The sequence below is a fragment of the Streptopelia decaocto genome (genome assembly GCF_964273445.1).
Source record: "Streptopelia decaocto genome assembly, chromosome: 5".
NCBI lineage: Eukaryota > Metazoa > Chordata > Aves > Columbiformes > Columbidae > Streptopelia > Streptopelia decaocto.
Genome location: NC_138659.1, coordinates 3,468,311 through 3,488,482, shown reverse-complemented (window position 1 = coordinate 3,488,482; position 20,172 = coordinate 3,468,311). Strand labels below are relative to the sequence as shown.

The following is a 20,172-nucleotide window of genomic DNA, read 5'->3' as shown; positions in this document are numbered from 1 at the left end:
GTCCTGCAGATGGTACTGTTCCTACAGGATGATACATCTGAAAATGCAATGAAAACGGTGGCTAAAAGGTGTTGCATGTATGGGTGTTGTAGTTCTCCTCTATTACGGGAAGATCTTTGTTAGATCTAAGGTGTTTTGTTTGTTTTCCTGAACTGCATAAAGATGGAGGGCTTTTAGTCTCAAAGAGACTAAAAGGAAAACAATTGATTTAAAAGTTGCTGCTTCTAGTCAAGATACTTGTCCTTTATACTTGTAGCTTTGGGGATCATTTTGATTTAGTATTCAAGCATTACGCTTACCATGCTTGGGTGATAAAATTCTCTCTTGCAGAGGAGACGTGAAACTCAGGCCTTGACTATTTGTAGGTAAGACAAACCTTGTGGGATGTTTTGTGATAGGGAGCCACTTCCCATGAAAGTCAAGCAGAATGTGCCAGGTCAAATTCTTCCCACAGTTTCGATGGGTATGAAATCTTCACTTGCCGTTCCAAACTGCAGTGCATCTCTGCACTTTGTCCGCTGTGCTAAGGCATCTGCTATAATCTTTCAGTGGTACAGTCAGTTGCCATTTTATCTACTAATTACCCACTGTTCTTGTATTTTAATGCACTTGACCTATCAGATGAGAGGTGTTGGACAGCCTCACCAAAATGGAAAGGAGCTTTGTGTTTTGGTGTCCGGGTCACAAAACCTTCATAGGATACAACCGTTTTTGCTCCACTTCTCTAAGTTTCATAAGGATTTGAATTCAAACTTCTCCCAGGGAAGCCAAAATCACAGGAGTACAGAGCCACCAAGAGTTCATGAGGATGAGAAATATCTTTAGTGCACTAAGTTACATCTCTCATACTTCCAAGACACCTTCTCTCCCTTAAGGCCTACATTTTCCCAGGTGTCCCATTTACCCTGGATGCCATTGCATGCCCAATGCAATGATGCAGGTCAGCAGTCTCTGTTGATGCAGTTTTGTGGAGCAGTGATGCTGCGTGATGAGTCTGCAGGCCCTGGTGGGGATAAGATGAGCAAGGCTGCTGGAGTTCACACTCATGCAACATGGAGGGGAGCAGAGGCTCCCTGGGTACTTTCAAGGTATTTCTCAAAGACAATGGTGGTTAACCCATTATCACCCCAGTGGGACTAGTTGTCATGTTGTCTACTCAGTCAAAAGCCTCTGATGAACTACTGGCACTAGATTCTAGATGCCTGCATAAACCTGTTGTCAGCTTAGGTTTTTGTGTGATGCATAAACTGTAGTGGATGAAGAAACTACCCTTTAGGGTCTGAATGTTTCTCTTCTCAGTGGGTAAACGCATTGTGCTTCACAGTGAGATAACACATTTTCCAGACTCAAGCCAGGCATGAGAGCACTCTCTTGGCATGTTTGGGACAGGTCCAAGAGCTATTACCTTCATTCCTGTGAGGGTTAATGGATCTTGACTATGTGGTAGGGTGGAGGTCTGAACTGGAATTCACGCAAGAATGAAGAGCAAGAGGGGTCCCCAAACCTAGTCTTTCTGCACGGGCAGTCCTAGAATATAGGGCTTGTGTGAAAACTTACATTTTCACACCACCAGCAAGGCGGTGATGGCTCTGCCCATGTCTCAGCTGAACTGCTAATGGCTGGGGAAACTGTAAAGCCCATTGAAGTGCCATGCTGAATGATTCTCCTCTCCTTTCCTCTCCATCTTTAGAAGCCTTTGTGAACTTTTTTGTCTATTTTGAAATTTGTAATTAAGTATTTTTATCATGTTCACTGTAATATAGCTTCAGGTAAGGGTAACATTAAGGTAACTGCCTGATACCAGAGTTGTCAGTCCAGACAGGTTTAGCATTCTTGAATGGGGTGTTGAGAAACTCTTCCGAGTATCCACGTTGCACCAAAGGAAGTGAGAAGCAGGCTGTGCTGCAGTCCAGCTGAGTGAGGTGATGCCCTCTGATGACCAACCATACCCTGGGGAGCCATGTGGCAAGCAGCAAAAGTGGGGAGCACGTCTGAGCTGCAAGAGCCTCCAGAGGGAACGTGACATTCCAAGTGAGTAATGCACAGATAATGGCTTGTGATTTCAGGAGCACTGGCAATATTTCACTGCCATGTGCTCCAGGCTTCGCCTTCACAATAGTGTTGGGGAGAAAGCTGATAAAAAGTAATAAAAAAAGGAAAAATACTTTTTCAGGCTTAAAGTGTGCCCTAGCAATGAAAGGATTTTATCATCTGACCTACTTGTATGGAGAGGTTCGTGTTCTGGGTACACTTACCTAGCAGAAAGTTTGGAGGAATTCCAGTGAAACTGAGAACGTTGTGCAACATCTGTGGCCACAGTTCTCCCCCAGTTAGAAGATTCTTGTGTTTAAGCCATAGCTCTGGAGCAATTCCAGGCAATTTGATTTAAAGTAAACATCCTGGATGCAGCGTGTCAGATACTAGCACAATATTGTTTTAGTCTTTCTCATTTCTCCTATGGGAATAATCATTCCATGAAGAAGGAAAGTGATCTAATGAGAGAATTAACTCAAGAGCTTGAACATTGAATTAATCACAGCTGTCTGAGAGGGGAACCAAGGCAAACTCCACAGAGAGTTCACTGCATTTCCAAGGAAGGAGGCCAAAAGAATACTAAGACTTGGATAGTAGTTGGTGATCAAAACAGAGGCAGGAGAGACATGTTTTTAGTAGCTAAAGGGAAGCAAAACTGTGCAGCAGAGAGAGTTTCCCCCTTCATTTATCGGAGAAGTTAAATCTTAGTAGTAGGGGTTGCTGCAATTTTTTCTTGGAGATGTTGAAAGCTGCCAGATTGTTGGGGTCTGATTCTGTGTCTTCTCACTTGTCTGAAGTAGATGATTGATTTCATTGTTGGGCTCTTTTCCAGTGTTGTCTAGAGTTGTCCTGCAGCTTCACACTAAATTAGACCTGCTTACTAAGGTGACTATCAAAGGTGCAGGTCTTTTTTTGCCAAAAGGAAAAATGAGTTGTGCTTGAGAATTATCAGTCTTCAGGCACGTGGGACTTTCAGTCTTGCTATTAGTGAAGTCTGGAAATGTTTCAAATTGTAATCCAGATCCTAATGCTTTTTGGACTCTTTACTTAACCCTTCTTGTCTAAATCACAGTGTTCCATTGGATAATAAAGTAGAGCGAATGTACAGCAGACCCATGAGCTGTCAAGACCATGTGGCATTTTTTAAAATAACCCCAAATTATGCAAACCTTTTGAACAGAAAAAAGAAAAAAAAAAGGAAGGAAAATAACCAGAAAATGCGCATAAATTAAACTAATTTTATTCCCTTTATTTTACATAGTCATTAGATAAATACTAGGAGCATGTTTGCTCTTCTAGAAGGTATTGTACTTGCACTGACAGAGCTTGTGAGCTGATTCCCTTGAGAAGATGGATAGAGTTAAACTCTGCCTGATACCCACCACATTCCACAGCCTGTATGTGCAGTGGGGTCATTCCACAAGCAGCGCCTCCATGGAATGTGAGATACGTCACCAACTCTGTGAGTAACTGTTAGCAGGATGTCTGCAGGTTCTGAATCCGCTTGCTTTGTGAGTCAGGACATCCAGAGCTCTGCACACAGTGAAGCCTTAAAAGATTGAAACTTCCACAGTGCGACATTTCAACTGTAAATGACACACGTTGTTGCTACACATCCCAGCTCCTTGGCTGCTCTGCTGTTCCCTTGCCATGTCTTTCCCTGGATTAATTTTTTCCCTGAATTACCTTTCCTCAGTGCAAGCATTTTTCATCTTCCTTTTCAGCATTTCACCTTTGGAGGCTTGGACTAGTTATCTGGTTAGAAAGATTGTTGTTATTCTAATAGTGTCTTTAAAAGTGCTTGCAAAATCTCTACTTCATTGTCTGAGTAAACAAAAGTGTTGACTAGAATTGGAACAGAGCCCTTGGGATTCCTAACAGAAAACCTGTCTGAGATTAATGACAATAGAGTCATAGTAATATTTTAATATATTTTTAACCTGTTGTGCACCCATGCTATGGTGATTCTGTTTCCACTTTGGTTTTCTCAGTTTGCTTATCAGAATGTTACATCAAATGTTATCAAAACCCTTAAAAAGCCATATTTCATCTACGGCTTTCCCTTTCTTCTGTGGGCTGTTGTCTCTCAGCAAGGGAAATTAGCCTGTTTTGACATTTTTTGTCTTAAGTAATATAACAGTTCTTCTTTCTATAATTTCATTATCCTTCAAGGTGCATGCAAATGCATTATTTAATAACTTCTTATATTTCTTGGATGCTGAGGTCCTTGCAATGTTTTATTTAATAAAATACCTTTTATAATTTTTGCATAATAACTTTTGTCCAAGGATCTCATTTCAAAGTGCAAGCCCATGCCCTGTATGAAACAAGGCTCTGAAACAGAACTTGTCTGTGCTAGTCCAAGTTCTGCAATACTTGCAATGATCAGATAAGTCTCTCACTGACTCTCTCCCACTGACTCAGTTTGTTTCTCACTACTTATTTTCCTCTCAGGTGTATTTTGAAGATTAATGAGTATTTATAAAATGCTCTGAGTGAAACCTGCACATGAAAAATGCAACAGAAGTTGAAAATGTCCTCAATACTGACACTTATTATTTTTTAAAAAGGAAGCTATATTGCAATCAATATCCATGGAGAATTATGAACTATAAAAATAGAGTGAGGACTCGAAAGGTATTACAGGAAATTGTGGCTGGCAGAACTAAACTGAAGGTGAAAACAACTGAGTAACCTGATGAAGAAAGCCTTGCAATGGCACAGGATACAGTGGGCAAGTTTTGTTAATAATGCTTAGGATTGAAATACATGCAGCATAAAGTATTTGTATTACAGAGGGTGATGAAATCCTTTGTAGTCTGCAAGTAATTAAAGAAGAGGTTCATCATCATAACATTAATGATTTTAAATGAGCAGGCTCAGATAATCTGTACTAAATAGCTCTAACAGAACTGTCAGGAGAGATTACATTTGTAATAACTCCCGCCATTTCAGTGAAATTTCAGAAGATTCATAGTATTGTGCCAATGCTTAATGAAATAAATTAAATAAACGGAGCAAGCAGGATGACCCAGCTAGCTGTGTTGTGGTTAACATGACATCAGCCCCAATTGGCACAGTACAAAAACTGATACTTAGGCATGTAGCAAATAAGTCAATAATTGGGATTTTTTTTTTCAATCAACATTGTCTTGTCGATAAATCCAATTTAATTTGTTGATAACGGTTGTAAGTCTGTTTCCTACAGATTAGTGTAGGGAAATATTTCACAACGTATTTCACAAAGTGTTTGTTTTACCTTTGTGACAGTTCGATAAAATCTTAGTTGAGTCTAGTGTCACTAAGTGCAGAGACATTTCAGTTGTCTGGGTCGGCGTGGGTCCAGAAGCAGGGCATGTACTTTTGAGCTGTGATGCACAGCAGGCACCTACCAAATCAGGTCAGCATTAGCTGGAGATGTCTGCAGTCACCGGTAACTTGGATTTTTCTTGTCCCTGATTCACCTTACAGTGCATCGTTGTAATCTGATTTTTAGTGATTTGTTTTATCTTAAATTTTGCTTTACCTGAGTTGTCTTAGCCTTTTTTCTAAGTGTAAAATCACCACTGATATCATATCTGAGTGACACAGGGATTGTCTAAGAGGTAAACTACTGTGCGTATAAAGCAGGTAGACAGAGCTTACAAAAGCTGCTTAGAAAGGTTGGTCTGTTCACATGGAGGTTTTGTAATACAACCAACTTCAAAGCCTAAGGACTAAGATCACCGTTCACACCTCTGGGACCAGGGAGCTGTATAGTGGGAAAGAGTAATGCCAAGAAAGAATGAGGAATCATAACATATGGACACTGAAGGCATGCAAGGAATCAGGACGATGCTCTTGTAGACACGAGCAGTGCAATTAGGCAGAAGTGTACAGAGATGCAGGGACATGGTGCACTCTCTGTAGGTCACCCTTATCACTGCCGTGGAGAATGGCTTTGATTCGTACAGTTTAGGGAGGACATTCGTGACTGGAGATCATACAGAGAAGAACTGCAAGTATGATTTAAGGAGAGAGAGAATGTCTCATAATGATTTATGTAAATTGAATAGAGCTAAGAAAGAGCTAATTGCTAGGAAGCAATTTGATCAGTGCATACGCTGCTGAGCAGAAAAGCAATGCTGAATACTGAAGAACTCTTGAATACAACAGGCTTTAGCAAAACCCAATGGCTGAAAGCTGAAACAACAAATGTTAAATTATGGATAATGTTTAACACTGAGGAAACGCAGTATCAAGTGCATTGGACAATTTGCCATTATTTGGAGTTTTAAATCAGGACTGAAAGTCGTTCCAAATGATAACTTGTGTTTGAATAAAACATACCTGGATCAATGAAAGAATGATCAAGAAATATGGGACAATTTCTACGCCAGGAACAACTGAGTAGTTCTATATGTTTTGTCTTAGAGGAGAGATGACCTAGAGGAAATATGGCAGCTCTGCAAAATTATTTGAGTCAAAAAAGAGTTAAATGGTTTGCTTAGGGTACGTCATGAGTCAGTGGGAAAGTTATGAATAGGATCTAATGGTCTTGGTCCCTTAGCTGCTGTAGGATCCAGTGCTGTTCAAGGGCATGCAATAACCAGTCTCAGGGGTCATTCTGAAACTAAGCATGGAAGAATTGTTTGTCGAGAGTGGTTTCAAGAGTAATTTAGCCAGAGCAAAGATAAAGGGGAATGGGAAGAAAAAGAGCAGAGACACAGGCAGAAACAATTGTACCATACTTAACAAAGAACATGAAGGAAATCTTTGGCCATGGTGACACAGACAAAGTTGGTGTTATGGCAGTGAGAAGGGATAATTAATTCTTGAATTCTGAGCACATAAAATAAAAAGCAGTAAGATTTCTGTTCTGATTCAGGTGCAATAAAAAAGGACAGGACAGAGCAGAGCTAGTGAAATAGGGGAAAAAGGGCCACCAGAACTTTACAGCAGACTAAATTCTCGCTCTTTCTTTTCAAACAGTAGAAATGACAAATTGAGTTAGCACAAAATACAGATGTGGCAAAATATCATTCTAAAAACAATTCAGTGCTGGTAGGAATTAGTCCATTGTTAAATACACCGAGAAGCTGGTTTGAAGCAGAGCATGACCTAATGGATTTAGCATTACTGTTGCAGCTGTGTGAAACCATTCAAACAAATAAACAACCCAGTGAAGAAAGTGAGCTGGATTTTTAAGATTCTCCTAGTTTAACAGGATGTGCCAAGTCATTGTTTTAACCGTGGGCCAGATCCTCGAGTGCTGTAAGGTGCCAAGCTCCATAGCAAGGACTGAGATGATGCTGATTTTCACAATTTGGTAATCTGACCCTCCAAATTAAATCCTGCTTATGGTTTCCCTGGTGATACCACTATGAACAGCTGCACAGAATGGCACAGACCTGTCCGCTCTACGGTGATGTCAGAGGGACTATGCATGCATAAGTGAAAACAGGATTTAATTAATCCTTACCTGGTCAGTGCTTCTGGGACTGGTACAGATGTTGATTTTACTTTGACCGTAACAGTGATGCTGGGAAGCAGGATTACTGATGGGAGAAACTAACTGGGGTTCTTCCTGACACTTCTGTTTGTCAGAGATTATTCTGTTTGGAATCACTCAGTGGGATTAATTGCCCTCAAAATTATGCTTCAAATTCATATTGTAGGAGACTTTTGTACTGCTGTTGTTTAAGGTAAGAGCCCAGTGCAAGAGAGCGTCCATACTGTATCCTGGCAATACATAGATTTCTCTAGTACACCACAATCCCTTGTTTTGCAATTATGTTTTTGAGATACAACATAAATACATTTTCAGCCGTCAGTAGCCAGGCTTACTGACCTGCTTCTGCCTGCAACATTTTTTCTTTATCTGAGCAGAGCTCAGACCCAGGAACTCATGATCGGAGTGCTGTGTGCCTGTTTGGGAGCTTTGCAAAAACATCAGAGAAATAGTAATATAACCAGCCATTTATTTATTATTTATATATTATTATTAATATGTTCTAGCAAGTAAGGGATAAAGCAGGCTGGCGTGATGCCCTGCGCCCAGCCTCCACAATGATTTCTCTTGTCCTGACATACATCCGCCAGCATCTATCTTCTCTGCTTCCCTTTCTCCCTCTGTAGTTTCTCAAACTTGCGGAGTTTCTTTTGACAGGCATACTCCTCACTGCTGCTGACGCTGCTGCTCATGCTGGAGCTTTCCTCTGAGCTCTCGGAGACGAGATACTTCATTGCCACCATGTCCTTCTTGTTCATTTGTAAGCAGAGGCAGGAGGATTCGCTCACGTTAAATGACTGCCCCCACATACTCTGACACATGTCAGTCCCATTTGCGTACATCTGTATGGTAAATAAGAAATGCATCAATTACATTTAAAAAGAACCGAGTCATCCAGAGTCACGCACTGTCTTGCTGCGTGCCATACTTCACCATTTCTGAGGTATCTTAAAATGTTATCCAGTCCCACCACTGGCAAAAGAGATTTGCCTGTTGTGAGAGCAAGTGATTACACAAAGTGCAAAGTGATCAACAGCCAGCCCTTAGTTTCCACCCTGGGGCTGGCGGCCCAGCTATTAGAGCTTTCTGGGTCTCACAGACCAGGGCTGTGTGCGAGGGGTTGTACAACTTGTAGCATGTCAGGACACTCTGACATGTCTTGAGATCCAAGTAGTGCTGAAAAGTGCCAGACTGAGTGTTTTGAATAAGGTAATCTTTACAGCTACAGGACAGAGACAGCCCAGTGGAATCACAGCTCCATGGGATCGCACTGTGCCTGCTGCAATGTACATTGTGATGGGCAGGACCTCACAATCAAATAAAAGGTACATAACTTAGAAACTACTTGAAGAAAAGAAACTTTCTTCAAGCCTCTGATGTGCTGTGTCCAGTGGTGCAGCAGCCTTTCTGGCTCAGGAAATTGTAAACTGCAGCTTCTTGTACCTTCTTCAAATGAACCTGTCCTGTTCTTGGTACTACATTGTTTTGTAAGGCCTCTCTGTCACAGGACCCGTATAACCACACAACGAAGATGTTTCTTATTTCCCAAGCTCACATTGTGACAACTTTATGTCTGCCCAGCTTGAGTTTGCCTAAACAGTATTAGCTTAGGAGTTATCATGTCCAGCCACAAAGCAGGCAGGATATAAACTTTATCTTGCCTGCATTTCTCCCATGTGTTTGTGGCTGAAGGTCAATCTTTTGTTTCTCTAAAGGAAACTTTAGGAACTCCCAGAAGCAAAGCTAAGAATGAAATTGGGGGTGGGAGCGATGGCAGGAGTAGAAGCTTTGGGAATGAAGGTGCGGGAGGGTTAATGACTGAAACAGCAGACCAGGGAGCAGGACTGCTGGGTTCCATTACTGACTGATTCACCTTGACCACGTCACCAGTGTCTCTCTGAAGGAAGCTGTTTTTCATCTGTAATAGTACAAGCAGTGCTTGCACATGACGCTGATGGTTTAACCGCACAGTGTTTCTTTTAGTGCTGTCCTTTCTGGATGGTGTCACGATCATCACCAGCTCATAGAAAGATCTGACACTGTGAATCTCGGAGAAGGTGCCCTGTCTTTGTGCCTGGGAGATTTCTGCATGGAAGCTGCTCTATGTACAAAAAATTGATGGTTACAGATATAAGTCTATGATGTGGAAGTGGGACTGGGCATCTATAGTCCTGCAGCTTCTTCTGCTCCACCTATTTCCACAAGTCTTTCTTATATCTCCCCACATGAAAAACTATGTTGACCTATCCTGTACAGGAATGGCAGATGAGAAGAAATAATAATAATCGCTTTTGCTTTAGAAATCTATTCTTTGTGAATAATACAGAATCCATTCCAAACAGCCCCAAAGACTCCATAGTGTGTAAAACAGCTTTTCAGTTCACACCATCTCTCACAAGGGCTCGTCCGTGGATGCTGCTGTTGCTGGAGGAAGAGTGTGGAGCTTGGCTGGTGCACTGGGAGCAACGCAGGCTCAGGAAGGGAAAGGTGGCTGCATCTGGTTCTAGCCTTGTGTTCTCAGAGCAGGCAGATCCTAGATGTTTCTTGCCCGCTATTCCTGTGCTTTCAAGCAACATTAGACATTATATTCCAGCTACCATACAGTTCCTGGATTTCCACCTGCTTTTAGATGATCACTCCAGAAAATATTAAAAGCTGTCATAGGGGTTCTCTTAGGTTTGTATGCATGAGACATGGCTACATCCTATTCTTATGTCCCACAGGTTCTGTAACATGTATTCATGCTCTTCTACTTGCTAAAGTAGTAATTTTATTTTTACCTTCCTCTTAACTCTGTTTAAAGATCAGGGAGTAGCCAGAATGCTGCAGCAAACAAAGAGTGCACACAGCCCATTTACCAAACATGTCCCTAAATTAATACAAAGGATTCTGATCCTCCAGCTTATTGGAAAATGTTCTAGTCTGTGCGTTAATATGGCTTGGGGAGCACTCAGCTGGGAGGACAATGACAAAATTTGCCTCATTTTAGCCTGGCTAAACTGGCTACGATCCATTGTGCAGACTTAATATTCAGCATTTGTTCCATATTCAGCATTTGTTCCAAATAGTCCTTAGAACCACTTGCACATGTCAGCTGTAGGGCTGCTGATTGTTCCTATGTGTGAGCTGAGGGCATCAAGAGGAAGGAAGCGTCTGTCCACAGTGCTCTGACACTGGAGAACCCTCTGTGCTTCTGGGTAACTTTCTTTTCCATGAGCTGAATCCAAGCCAAGCGAGCCTGGTGTTTGTATATCATGTAATTTTCATATGGGAAATGTATCTTTTAACATTTCTCTGAAGAAACTTCATCTTTATTGCTACACGCAAGTCTATTTTTGGTGAAAAACACGAGCAGTTTGGGGTGTGGTTCCATTTAGTTTAGGAATAGCTGTGCCTGGCTTCAAGTGATAAGACCTCTGGATTTGCTACATGTTTTTTCCCTGCAGATGGTATATTTTCTTTAAGAAGTAAGTAGAAGGGAATTCAAGGTTAAAAAAACCCTCCTATCTCTGGACAAGGGACAGTTTGAACAGGGACTGGAGATTATTTACAGAGATTATCATTTCATTTTTCACTTCATCTGGAAGTACTGACGATTTAGCACATCTGGGAAACTAAGCTGGAAGTTTCCGCAGCCCATTTGTTTTTTGGCCACCTTCCTGGGCCTGCTGATTTGTGTCACTGTTGCAATGCAGACTGCGATCCTGCACTAACTGGACTGTGACTTCCACTTCTATCAGTTGCTGAACTGACTTCTGGAAGTACCTGCACTCGAATTGTATTCAAAACAATGAATCTGGGATCTCTGCAAGCCTTCCTACCACTCCCTAAGCACTACACTTAAACTTTGTTTAATTCTGCAATTCGAACAGTTTTCATGGACTCTGTGAAGCTCGACTGTTAAAAATATTCAAGTAAGCATTGCAGTTTTGAGCTGTATTAGATTGCCCTGATGCTAAACTTACTTGAATTACTATAATAGAAAAAATCCTACCTGATTCTCGAAAGGTCTGTAGATCAGGTTCCAGTCAACCTTGCTCCTATAAGTCTTGTCAGTTCTCATTTTATACACTTTTATTCATTAAATTAGTTATCCCAACCATTAAACCTTCTCAGAAAGATGGGATGGGCTCTCAGAAAACTTGCCAGTGCTGCTCTTTAACCATTAGAGTTATATAGAATGAAGTTAGCTCTGCCGAGCCAGTGGCAGACACAGGGGAGAACACACATCATGGAGAACAAAAGGGAGACAAAGAGAGAAGTGTCAGGACTTAAGGATTTGGAGGATGGAGAAAGACTTGAACATAACAAGGTAGAACAGAGAAAAGGGCAAAGATGCCTAATAGGCAAGAAAACCTTTAAAATTCCGTAGTGATTTGGGAACGTACCTCCTAATTTCAAAAGACAGAGGTGTGTAAAGCCCCACATAATGTAAGGAACCTTATAAAGTGCATCTCTGTTGTGTGAAGAGAATTCAAGTATCTTTTTCTTTCTAAGCCTCGCTGCGCTTACAATATCAGTGCTGCTTGAAATTTTACTTTTGTTTCACAAGTGGTATGAATAGTGATTAATTAAATGTATCTATACTTAGAGTAGGTGATCTACATAAATGTAAATGTTTTAAAATCTATATACTTAAAAAGTCTGATGTAGGTATGGCTTGAAACTGCTGAAGTAAAAATAATTCACCTGTTGCATTTTGCACCCACATCTTCAGGAAAAAAGAAAGGGAAGGGAAGGGAAGGGAAGGGAAGGGAAGGGAAGGGAAGGGAAGGGAAGGGAAGGGAAGGGAAGGGAAGGGAAGGGAAGGAAAGGAAAGGAAAGGAAAGGAAAGGAAAGGAAAGGAAAGGAAAGGAAAGGAAAGGAAAGGAAAGGAAAGGAAAGGAAAGGAAAGGAAAGGAAAGGAAAGGAAAGGAAAGGAAAGGAAAGGAAAGGAAAGGAAAGGAAAGGAAGGAAAACTCCTAATGTCATTTCTCCTGCTCCAGTTGATCAGGTTCTCTTACCTCACTGTACGGAATGCATTTATTCGTACAGACGTTTTCTCCACTTTTATCCCATTCCCAGTCTGTCAGCCAGTTCCGAACACACGTGGAATCATCTTTGCAGGCTTCATACCTTCATGGAGATTAGCATGAAAGATACAGTTATTTCTCTCACTTTTTTTTCAGTGGATTCAGATTCAACTCAGGAAGTGCTCGTGGGCTATGCCAGTAATGTGGTATGGTTGCACAGCGCAGCTTAGCAACAGATCTTCAAGAAACGTTCACATTATCTTAGCCTGACACGTGCATAAACTCTGAGCTGGGCAGGAAGGCCTAAATCCCAATGAAAACTAAACAATTCACCCGCTACGTTTTGTACTCACAGACTTAAGTAAAGGGCCCATGTTCTGAGGAGCAACACTGATTGACGTGGTGTGTTCTGCCTGGTTGTGTTTGCTGATGTTACTGAGTGGAGGAGACGCTGTGGGAGGGAGTTTCGTGAATGCTGATGTTCAATATTGTGACAGGGCGCAGGTACGCTAGGAGTGAACTGTCACTCAAAGGGGATGTGGGGAAAGTTTGTATTTATGAATTAGTATTGAAAAGGAAGAATGATATTTCCCGGGCAGGGAATTACTATGAAGAATGTTCACTAAAATAAGGAAAATACACAAAGAACAAAATCAGATAAAGTGATAGGCTGTCAGCCTCAGAATGATGTTTTCAAAGAAGTTAAACTTGAAGTGAAGGAGGAAAGATAATAGTCTTGTAGGGTACAGGGTCCACAATTTTAAATTCTAATTTATTTTTAACTTGTAAGGGGTAATGCAAAAAAAAAACCCTATAAATGGCCTGGAACGACTATGGTATGTAGCTGGCTGGTCTGTGTGATGAGAGATCTCATGACTTACCATTATCCTATATAATTTCCTTCCTTCTACTTTTAACTTGCTGCTTTTGGCCCTTACCTTTCTTAAGGATTACCTTCTGCAAATCACTTAACATCTACTTTAATTTAGTTTCCGTGGCTTCAGGCAGACTACTCACACTAGTAGCTGAGAATGCCAAAACCATGAGGCACAGCTTTCAAAAAGCGTAGTTCAGCATGATATTTAAAGTTAATGCCTTTGGATATATTTTCTCTTTGTCATTTTTAATCTTCAGGATCATGTTTCCAAAACTACTTTGATATCACATGGGCTGCAGACATACATTTTTAAATGAAATACGAGGTTGTCATGTGGTCACAGAACTGTGAGACATTGCAGTATATTTGCACAACTGCAGAACCTTCATGTAAGTTTTCTGGGCTTTTTGGGGGGAGAAGGAGCAGGAACAGAGGGTAACCAGGTCCTAACTAAGCAGGTCTGGGGTAGGAGACACGTATTCTTGACTGTGTTCATCCATCAATCTGCTGTCAGAGGCAGGGGCTCTGCTGGAAATATAGGCTGCAATTTGATAAATTAATATATTGTGACACTCAAAATCAGATCCTACCACTCTGTGCCATGACTGGATATGGGATTAGGGACCGTAAGAATAATGTGCTTGTTGTTTGTTACCTGCTGCGTGTACCCTGACCGAGAAGGACACGCAGGCAGCTCCCTGGTGCCAGCTTTTCTCAGGCCAGTCTCCCTGCCCGCTCAAAGACACGCCGGTTGGAGCATCAGTGCAGGCCTTTTGTTAATCGCCATCATACCATCAATCTCCACACACCAGCATCAGATTCAACAATTAGCCCTTGATTCTTCAAGCCATGTAGTCCTGTCCTTTATGTATGCACTTAAATTCACTGCTTTCTAGCCGCGTCGATCAGTGTCTACTGTGAGCTGCCTAATAGTAGCACTTCCACCGAAGGCAGTTGTGCCCTTCGCACAGCTGTCTGGTTTGGTTTCCTTTTTTATTTGGCTGGGTGTTTTTCAGCCTGATGGGTTCCCAGACCAGGGTTCCTTGCTTCACAGCCTCTCAGACAGCGCCGCTGGCACACGGGTGGGGACAGGGCAGGGGAACGAATGAGTGGCCCTTGGGGCTTAGGAGAGGGCAGAGCTGCTGCTTTTGAACTCGGTGTCACCTTTGGTTATACTTTTCAAATTATGAATATGTATTTCAGAATTTTACTGAACTGGGGCATGCATGCTATGCATCAGATTCCTCAGGAGTTCCAATTACATATGTTTATTAAAGTATTTATATTTTTATACACTATTATATATTGAACTGTCATAAAATGTTTCCTAGTTATGATTATTGCCTGACTCTGTGGTTTGCTATATAAGCAGGTAGAAAGGCATAACTCTATTGTTACAAATTTGTCTTTGTCTCAATTGAAGTAATTATGAAGCTAAGTTTATGACTTAGGAAATGTCTGATTTCTGCTGTCCAGATACCCATAAGTGGTTTCTCCAAACATTAATTAAAACCTGTGAGAAACATAAACATAAACACAGAAAAGATCTCCTCAGACATACTGGTTCCCTATGCACAATAGGCAGGATATTTTTATTTTAAAATGCTTTTCCCCCCATTTTTAATAATTAGCTGCTTCACTTTTAAAGGGCACAGGGCCCTTTCACAGGTGGATCAGAAAATGGCTTGTACATTGGGCTCTTTCAAAAGCAATAATTTTAGGACTAGTGGGAGCAAGGAATCCTGAGACAATAGGAAGAAAAGCAAGGCCCCAAGCTAGCGAGAGGAATTTCTTTTAAATGAACTCACTGCTCATTCAGGATCCTCTGCACATCTCCGGCCACAAAGACATACAGTGTGCAGCAGGCACACTCACGGCACGGAGAGAAAGTAGGTCACATCACTAGCAGCGCTACAGCACGCGAAAGGGGCTCCGGTGAATAGAACATGAACAAATGTTGCTTTAAATCACCAGAAAGAGTGGGAATTCTGTCCAAGCTCTTTTTCTGGCCTCAGGCCTCAGGCAGGGTGAGGGAATGGGTTTGACATTGGCATTAGGCAGGCACGCAGACCAGCAAGCTGGTCTGGTAATGGGTCATCGTTACATTTTTGATTCAGTCCAGGCATCTGTGACGCCAACAGGGGCAATAGATCATTGTTCAGTGTTTGTTTAGCGCAGAGCCTGCGCTCTGCCAGGCGATTCTGTACTGGAAAGGGTCAGGTTTTCGCGCAGCAGCACACACCCATATTTCCAACAACAGTTAAAAAATGCTGTTTACCTGGAGGTTCTGATAATAGCCAGGGGACACCGAGGGTTTTGCTGTGTCATCTTGACCGACCATATACACTTTGGTATAAATCTCACATATACTAAGGCTGGCTGGCTTAAACCAGTTGATAGATGCAAACTAAACTTACAGGCTATATTTTCTTCCATCTTTACACTTTCACTGGATATGGCCATTTGGTGATGACTTTGTGCACGGCTTATTTTGGGATACATTTGTTTTAGGTATTGATATTCTATCGCTTTGCCTGTTAGATCTATTCTAAAGCTTACTGGCAACTCCAATGCTTTAATATCCAGATGCTTTCAAATTTTGGTAATGCTTGGTTGTGAGCTGTGAGATTCTGAGTACTGAGGCAAACTCAAGGCCTCTGTCTTTTATCTTCAAGGAGGTCAATAATCTGGATTCAGTTTAGAACATTAGTAAAAATCTGGAAGGAAGACTGCACATGACTAATCTGTTCCTGAGGCACATGGAGTTTCCTAATACGGAAATAAAATTCATCACTACAGGAAGCTCTAAGAAAGCTCAGAAACACATCAGCCCTTCTTACTATCTTCCATTACAAAGGCAAGCTGCACTTCTTGTTTCCTTCTCTGGCACAAAGCAATGGAGACATATTTTCAGACAAATTCAACCAAAACGTTGCGCGGCATATACGACTTTGCCCTTGGAGAGAAGATGAGAGTGAAAATGGATCCATTTGTCAATAATATTCAAGTTGCATAACCACTAGGCAAAGCACTGAACAGAGCACTGCAAGAACCTGACCACGCACTACCGTGTGTTCTGTGCTTTCTGTGCTTCCCAGGAAAGCTCTTTTATGACATTTTTAGAAGTATTAAAACAGTTTGCTGAGATTTTCAGAGCAGCCTAAGGGATTCAGACACTCACATTTCATTACTTTGAAGGGATGCTAGCAGCTATAATCCTGTAGTGTGAACACAGCCTGTTCTGTTTGTACTATGCTTCACAGCAATTTAACAATACAGACAAGTTTCTGTAGTTACTAGGCACAAGATTAATATGGTACTGAGATTTATATGACATTACTTAAGATCCAACATCTCATAGTGGAGGGAGGGATGGGTATATGCTGGATATGGGCTACTGAAAAAACAAGCGAAAAGCCATAATGGTGGTATGACACCATTGAATCTTATTTCCACTTGGTTGGGAGATCTGTGCTTCATCTACCCGTGTTCCTCGATACCTGAACAACACAGGCATATTAAAGATAAATAAAAATACTTTTATAAAAAGCCGAACCTACCAGTCATCACAAAAGCTTTGACACAGTGGAACAGACTGAATAGCAGCAGTGTCGTTGCGATTGATCCAGTGAGCTGCATGTGGAGAACACCGGTAAAAGCACTCAATTTTCTTGGTGAAATCTTCACAGCTGTGGTGGGTGAGAAAAGCCACAAATAAGCCTGTTTCTTAGCATGAAGGCTATAGCCCCAGTTTTCTAAACCTGCTTTGATGTGGCTGCAATAGTACAGATTAGGAGATAAACACAGAAGAGCATCCTTTTGCCCTGTTGATGTCCGGGTTCCGTACCCGTTCCTCTGGCACTGTGTGCAGCCTCTGGCCGAGCAGTTACCACAGCCAGCTGAAGACGGCACAAATGTTTCCATGCATATTTCAGCCCTATTTGTGTAAGCTTTGCATAAACTTCTGAGGCCTTGAGTTTTCCTGGCAAGAATGATTCCAGGCAATTATAAAATGTAGTTTAAAGCTATAGCACCAAACTTCTTCTATGCTGCAGCCTCATGGTTTCACAAATCTTTAGATTTTCCCACAGCCCAGCTGAAGTTACTTAAAAACACATACTGCTGCTGCTCTTCTGGGAGTGACAGGCAAGAGCTGTTACTTTTCCACATCTGGTTTTGCTTAATTGTTTTGTACTTTCATTCTTTTATTTCTATAACTCACCATGTTTCACAGCTCTAACATCTAATGGGGTACTAAAAATCTTAATTATGAAGACATTGTTCATGGTTACAAAACCCAGAGGACTACAAGAATTTTCATTCTAAATATTCAGAAGTTTCATTTCTGGCCTCTTGTGCATTTTGTTTGCAAGATTTAATCATCTAGTTGATGTGCTTTCTGAACAATGGAAGAAGCCTGGTCTGTCCTGACCGGGGATCACACTCACGGGTGTGCGGTGGTCGCTTTGGAGAGCCGCAGAGCTGCGGTGTGGTGGTCACCTACAAGGTTTATCCCTTCTTTGCATTGCTCTGTCTGGTTCTATAGTGAAAGAAAACTTGAAAGCACATTAACCCTTTCTTGATAAAAGGGCATAAATCGTTCTGCACAAATAGTATATACTTAGGGATTCACGGGCTTTTGTGAGAGGAGAAGAAGAGCCAGATGTTGGTCAGGTATAGAGAAAAGACTATGAGAACTAGGCTGGGTGGCATCATCTCCAGGGCCTGTCCACCAGTTACCATTCGCTGTGTGGCTGCTCTAGCAAAGATCTATTGAACCAGGACACAGACAACATCAAAGCTGACTTACGATTTACTGAGCTGCCCACATCTGTTCCAGTAGCTGTTGTTTACTTTAATTACTGGGGAATGAGCCAATTGCTCTGTGAAGTCTGCATAGCAACAGGAAGCTGTGAGGAATGAAACAGAGATCTTGCAACAAGGATTTTATTTAATACTGTATTTGGAAATGTATTCACTGTATTTAAAATGTAAGATGAATCTGTTTTGGTCCATAACATGATAAAGTCTCTTAGCACTAACTAGGAGATGCACTCAAGCTCTAACATATTTGGTTTTGGAACTAGCACTGTAATGCTAAGTGGGGTGGACTGGCATCAATACCTGGACTTGTGTTCTCCAGCTGTGCCCGGAGAGCCCCCTGAATTTGACTGGTGTTCTGCCAGTTGTTATATCCTGAGAGATACTAACTTTGAAAGCTACCAAACATAAAAAGGGCACTGAAGAAATGTAATAAATACTATACTTTTCTCACTATAGAATTGTGATGTCAACTTTTCCCATTTGGTGTCTGCTACAATTAATGTTTATACTCGATCACAATAAACCAAATTTGTCTTTGCTGTAAACTCTTTTAAAGCAAATGGAGCTACAAGAAAAGTAAACCACATCAGAATTTTTAAAAGATAATAAATTAAGTCAATGAGAGTTTTGCAGTTGCCTTTGTTAAGAACCAGAATCTTACTCTTGATTTGCATGCAGCAAAATGCCAATGAAGGAAGCTTTTCAAAGACAAACGACACCGGCTCTTATTTGAGAAATTAAGGGAACTGCCAAAACAATCAATGTGTGTAAAGCTGTACTTCTAGACTGTATCGGGCAATAATTAAACCACTCTTACATTTAGAGTACAAAGTACATTCATGCATCTTTGGTTCAGGACTTGGCTTCAGTTTGTGGGTGTCCCCTTCCAGACATCCATATTTTTGGCAGGTAGATAACGTTATGACAGCAAGGAGGGTGACAGCAAATCTCAGCATTGTTGTTCAGTTCTTCTTCCTGTGTGGAGAGAAATCCTCATTTATATCCTTTATTTCTAGGAGAAGCCATAGTATTACAAGGAAGGACTGCTTTAAAAAAGCTACATATATAACCAAACAAAATATGCTCAGCAAAGATGCACAAGACATACATTGTCCCTTTCTCTGCTTATATCTGAACACTTGCACTTCTGCTACATATTTTTGAGTGATAAAAGCCAGCAATAGTTCAGACTATTTATGAAAATGCTATAATTTTCAGTATTTAAGAAAATTATTTAAGATTTCTTACATCGACCTGAATTTATCATTGAACCCCACCAAGAGACATTCCTCTGCTTCACTAGATGTGAAGACTGATTAGTTCTAAAACTTGCAGACTTGTTTTGCACACTTGGAAATAACACATTTAATAGAGCTGCAAGTGAGCTGGCAGTGGTCAGCACCTGAGCTGGATGAATTACATTGATAATTTTCCTGTGTTGAAGCTATGCTAATTTATGCTTAAGAATCTGATCCATTATTTTCTGCCTGTTTTGTAGCATTTTGTCAAAAATGCAAGATTAGAATGTTTTGTCTGTGAGACTAAAACTTCTCTAAACTCATACCACATATTAGTGAACCATACAGATAAATCTAGAACCTGTTGCATAAATCAATGCATAATTCTTTATACATGTTATTAAGTTAACCCTTAATTCTTTAGGTAAGCATTCCTGTTATCTTGTTGGAGTAATTTTGCCTGAATAGGGACTGCAGCTCCTCTATGTACCTGGATTCTTAAGATGTAAAGAAAACAACACGTTACAGAAGAAGAAAACTGTCTCTCCAATTTCTCAGTAGTTTCTCACCTCTTTTGCTGTCCTCTGGGCAACACGTCTCCCTGGAACAATAAATTGCTTTTCTCATTTTCCATTTTATATACACGGCATCTGGCAGCAGTGCTCCAGAATTTGTTTGCCCTGGAAGAGTTCCGTG

At 41.2% G+C, this 20,172-nt stretch overlaps 2 protein-coding genes across 2 annotated transcripts in view; both read right to left on the bottom strand.

Moving 5' to 3' along the window:
- Window positions 1-20,172, bottom strand: part of PRDX1 (peroxiredoxin 1) — a 350,258-nt gene that overhangs the window by 98,532 nt on the left and 231,554 nt on the right. The gene's annotated exons all lie outside the window — the stretch shown is intronic.
- LOC309440304 (riboflavin-binding protein-like) lies at window positions 8,036-19,209 on the bottom strand. Its single transcript, XM_082053818.1, has 5 exons — window positions 19,056-19,209; window positions 18,225-18,324; window positions 16,975-17,103; window positions 12,529-12,640; window positions 8,036-8,367 (listed from the first exon to the last, which is right to left on the bottom strand). Exons 1-5 carry the CDS (start codon window positions 19,192-19,194, stop codon window positions 8,119-8,121), a joined length of 729 nt encoding a protein of 242 aa, XP_081909944.1. The 5' UTR covers window positions 19,195-19,209; the 3' UTR covers window positions 8,036-8,118.

Excerpts from the sequence above, each read along its gene's own strand:
- LOC309440304 (XM_082053818.1), bottom strand. The coding sequence starts at position 19,194 with ATGCTGAGATTTGCTGTCACCCTCCTTGCTGTCATAACGTTATCTACC. Across the intron at positions 18,325-19,055 it reads ATGTACTTTGTACTCTAAAT|CTTCCTGTTGCTATGCAGAC; the intron begins GTAAGAGTGGTT and ends CATTCCTCACAG. Across the intron at positions 17,104-18,224 it reads TGTGGGCAGCTCAGTAAATC|CTGTGAAGATTTCACCAAGA; the intron begins GTAAGTCAGCTT and ends CACCCACCACAG.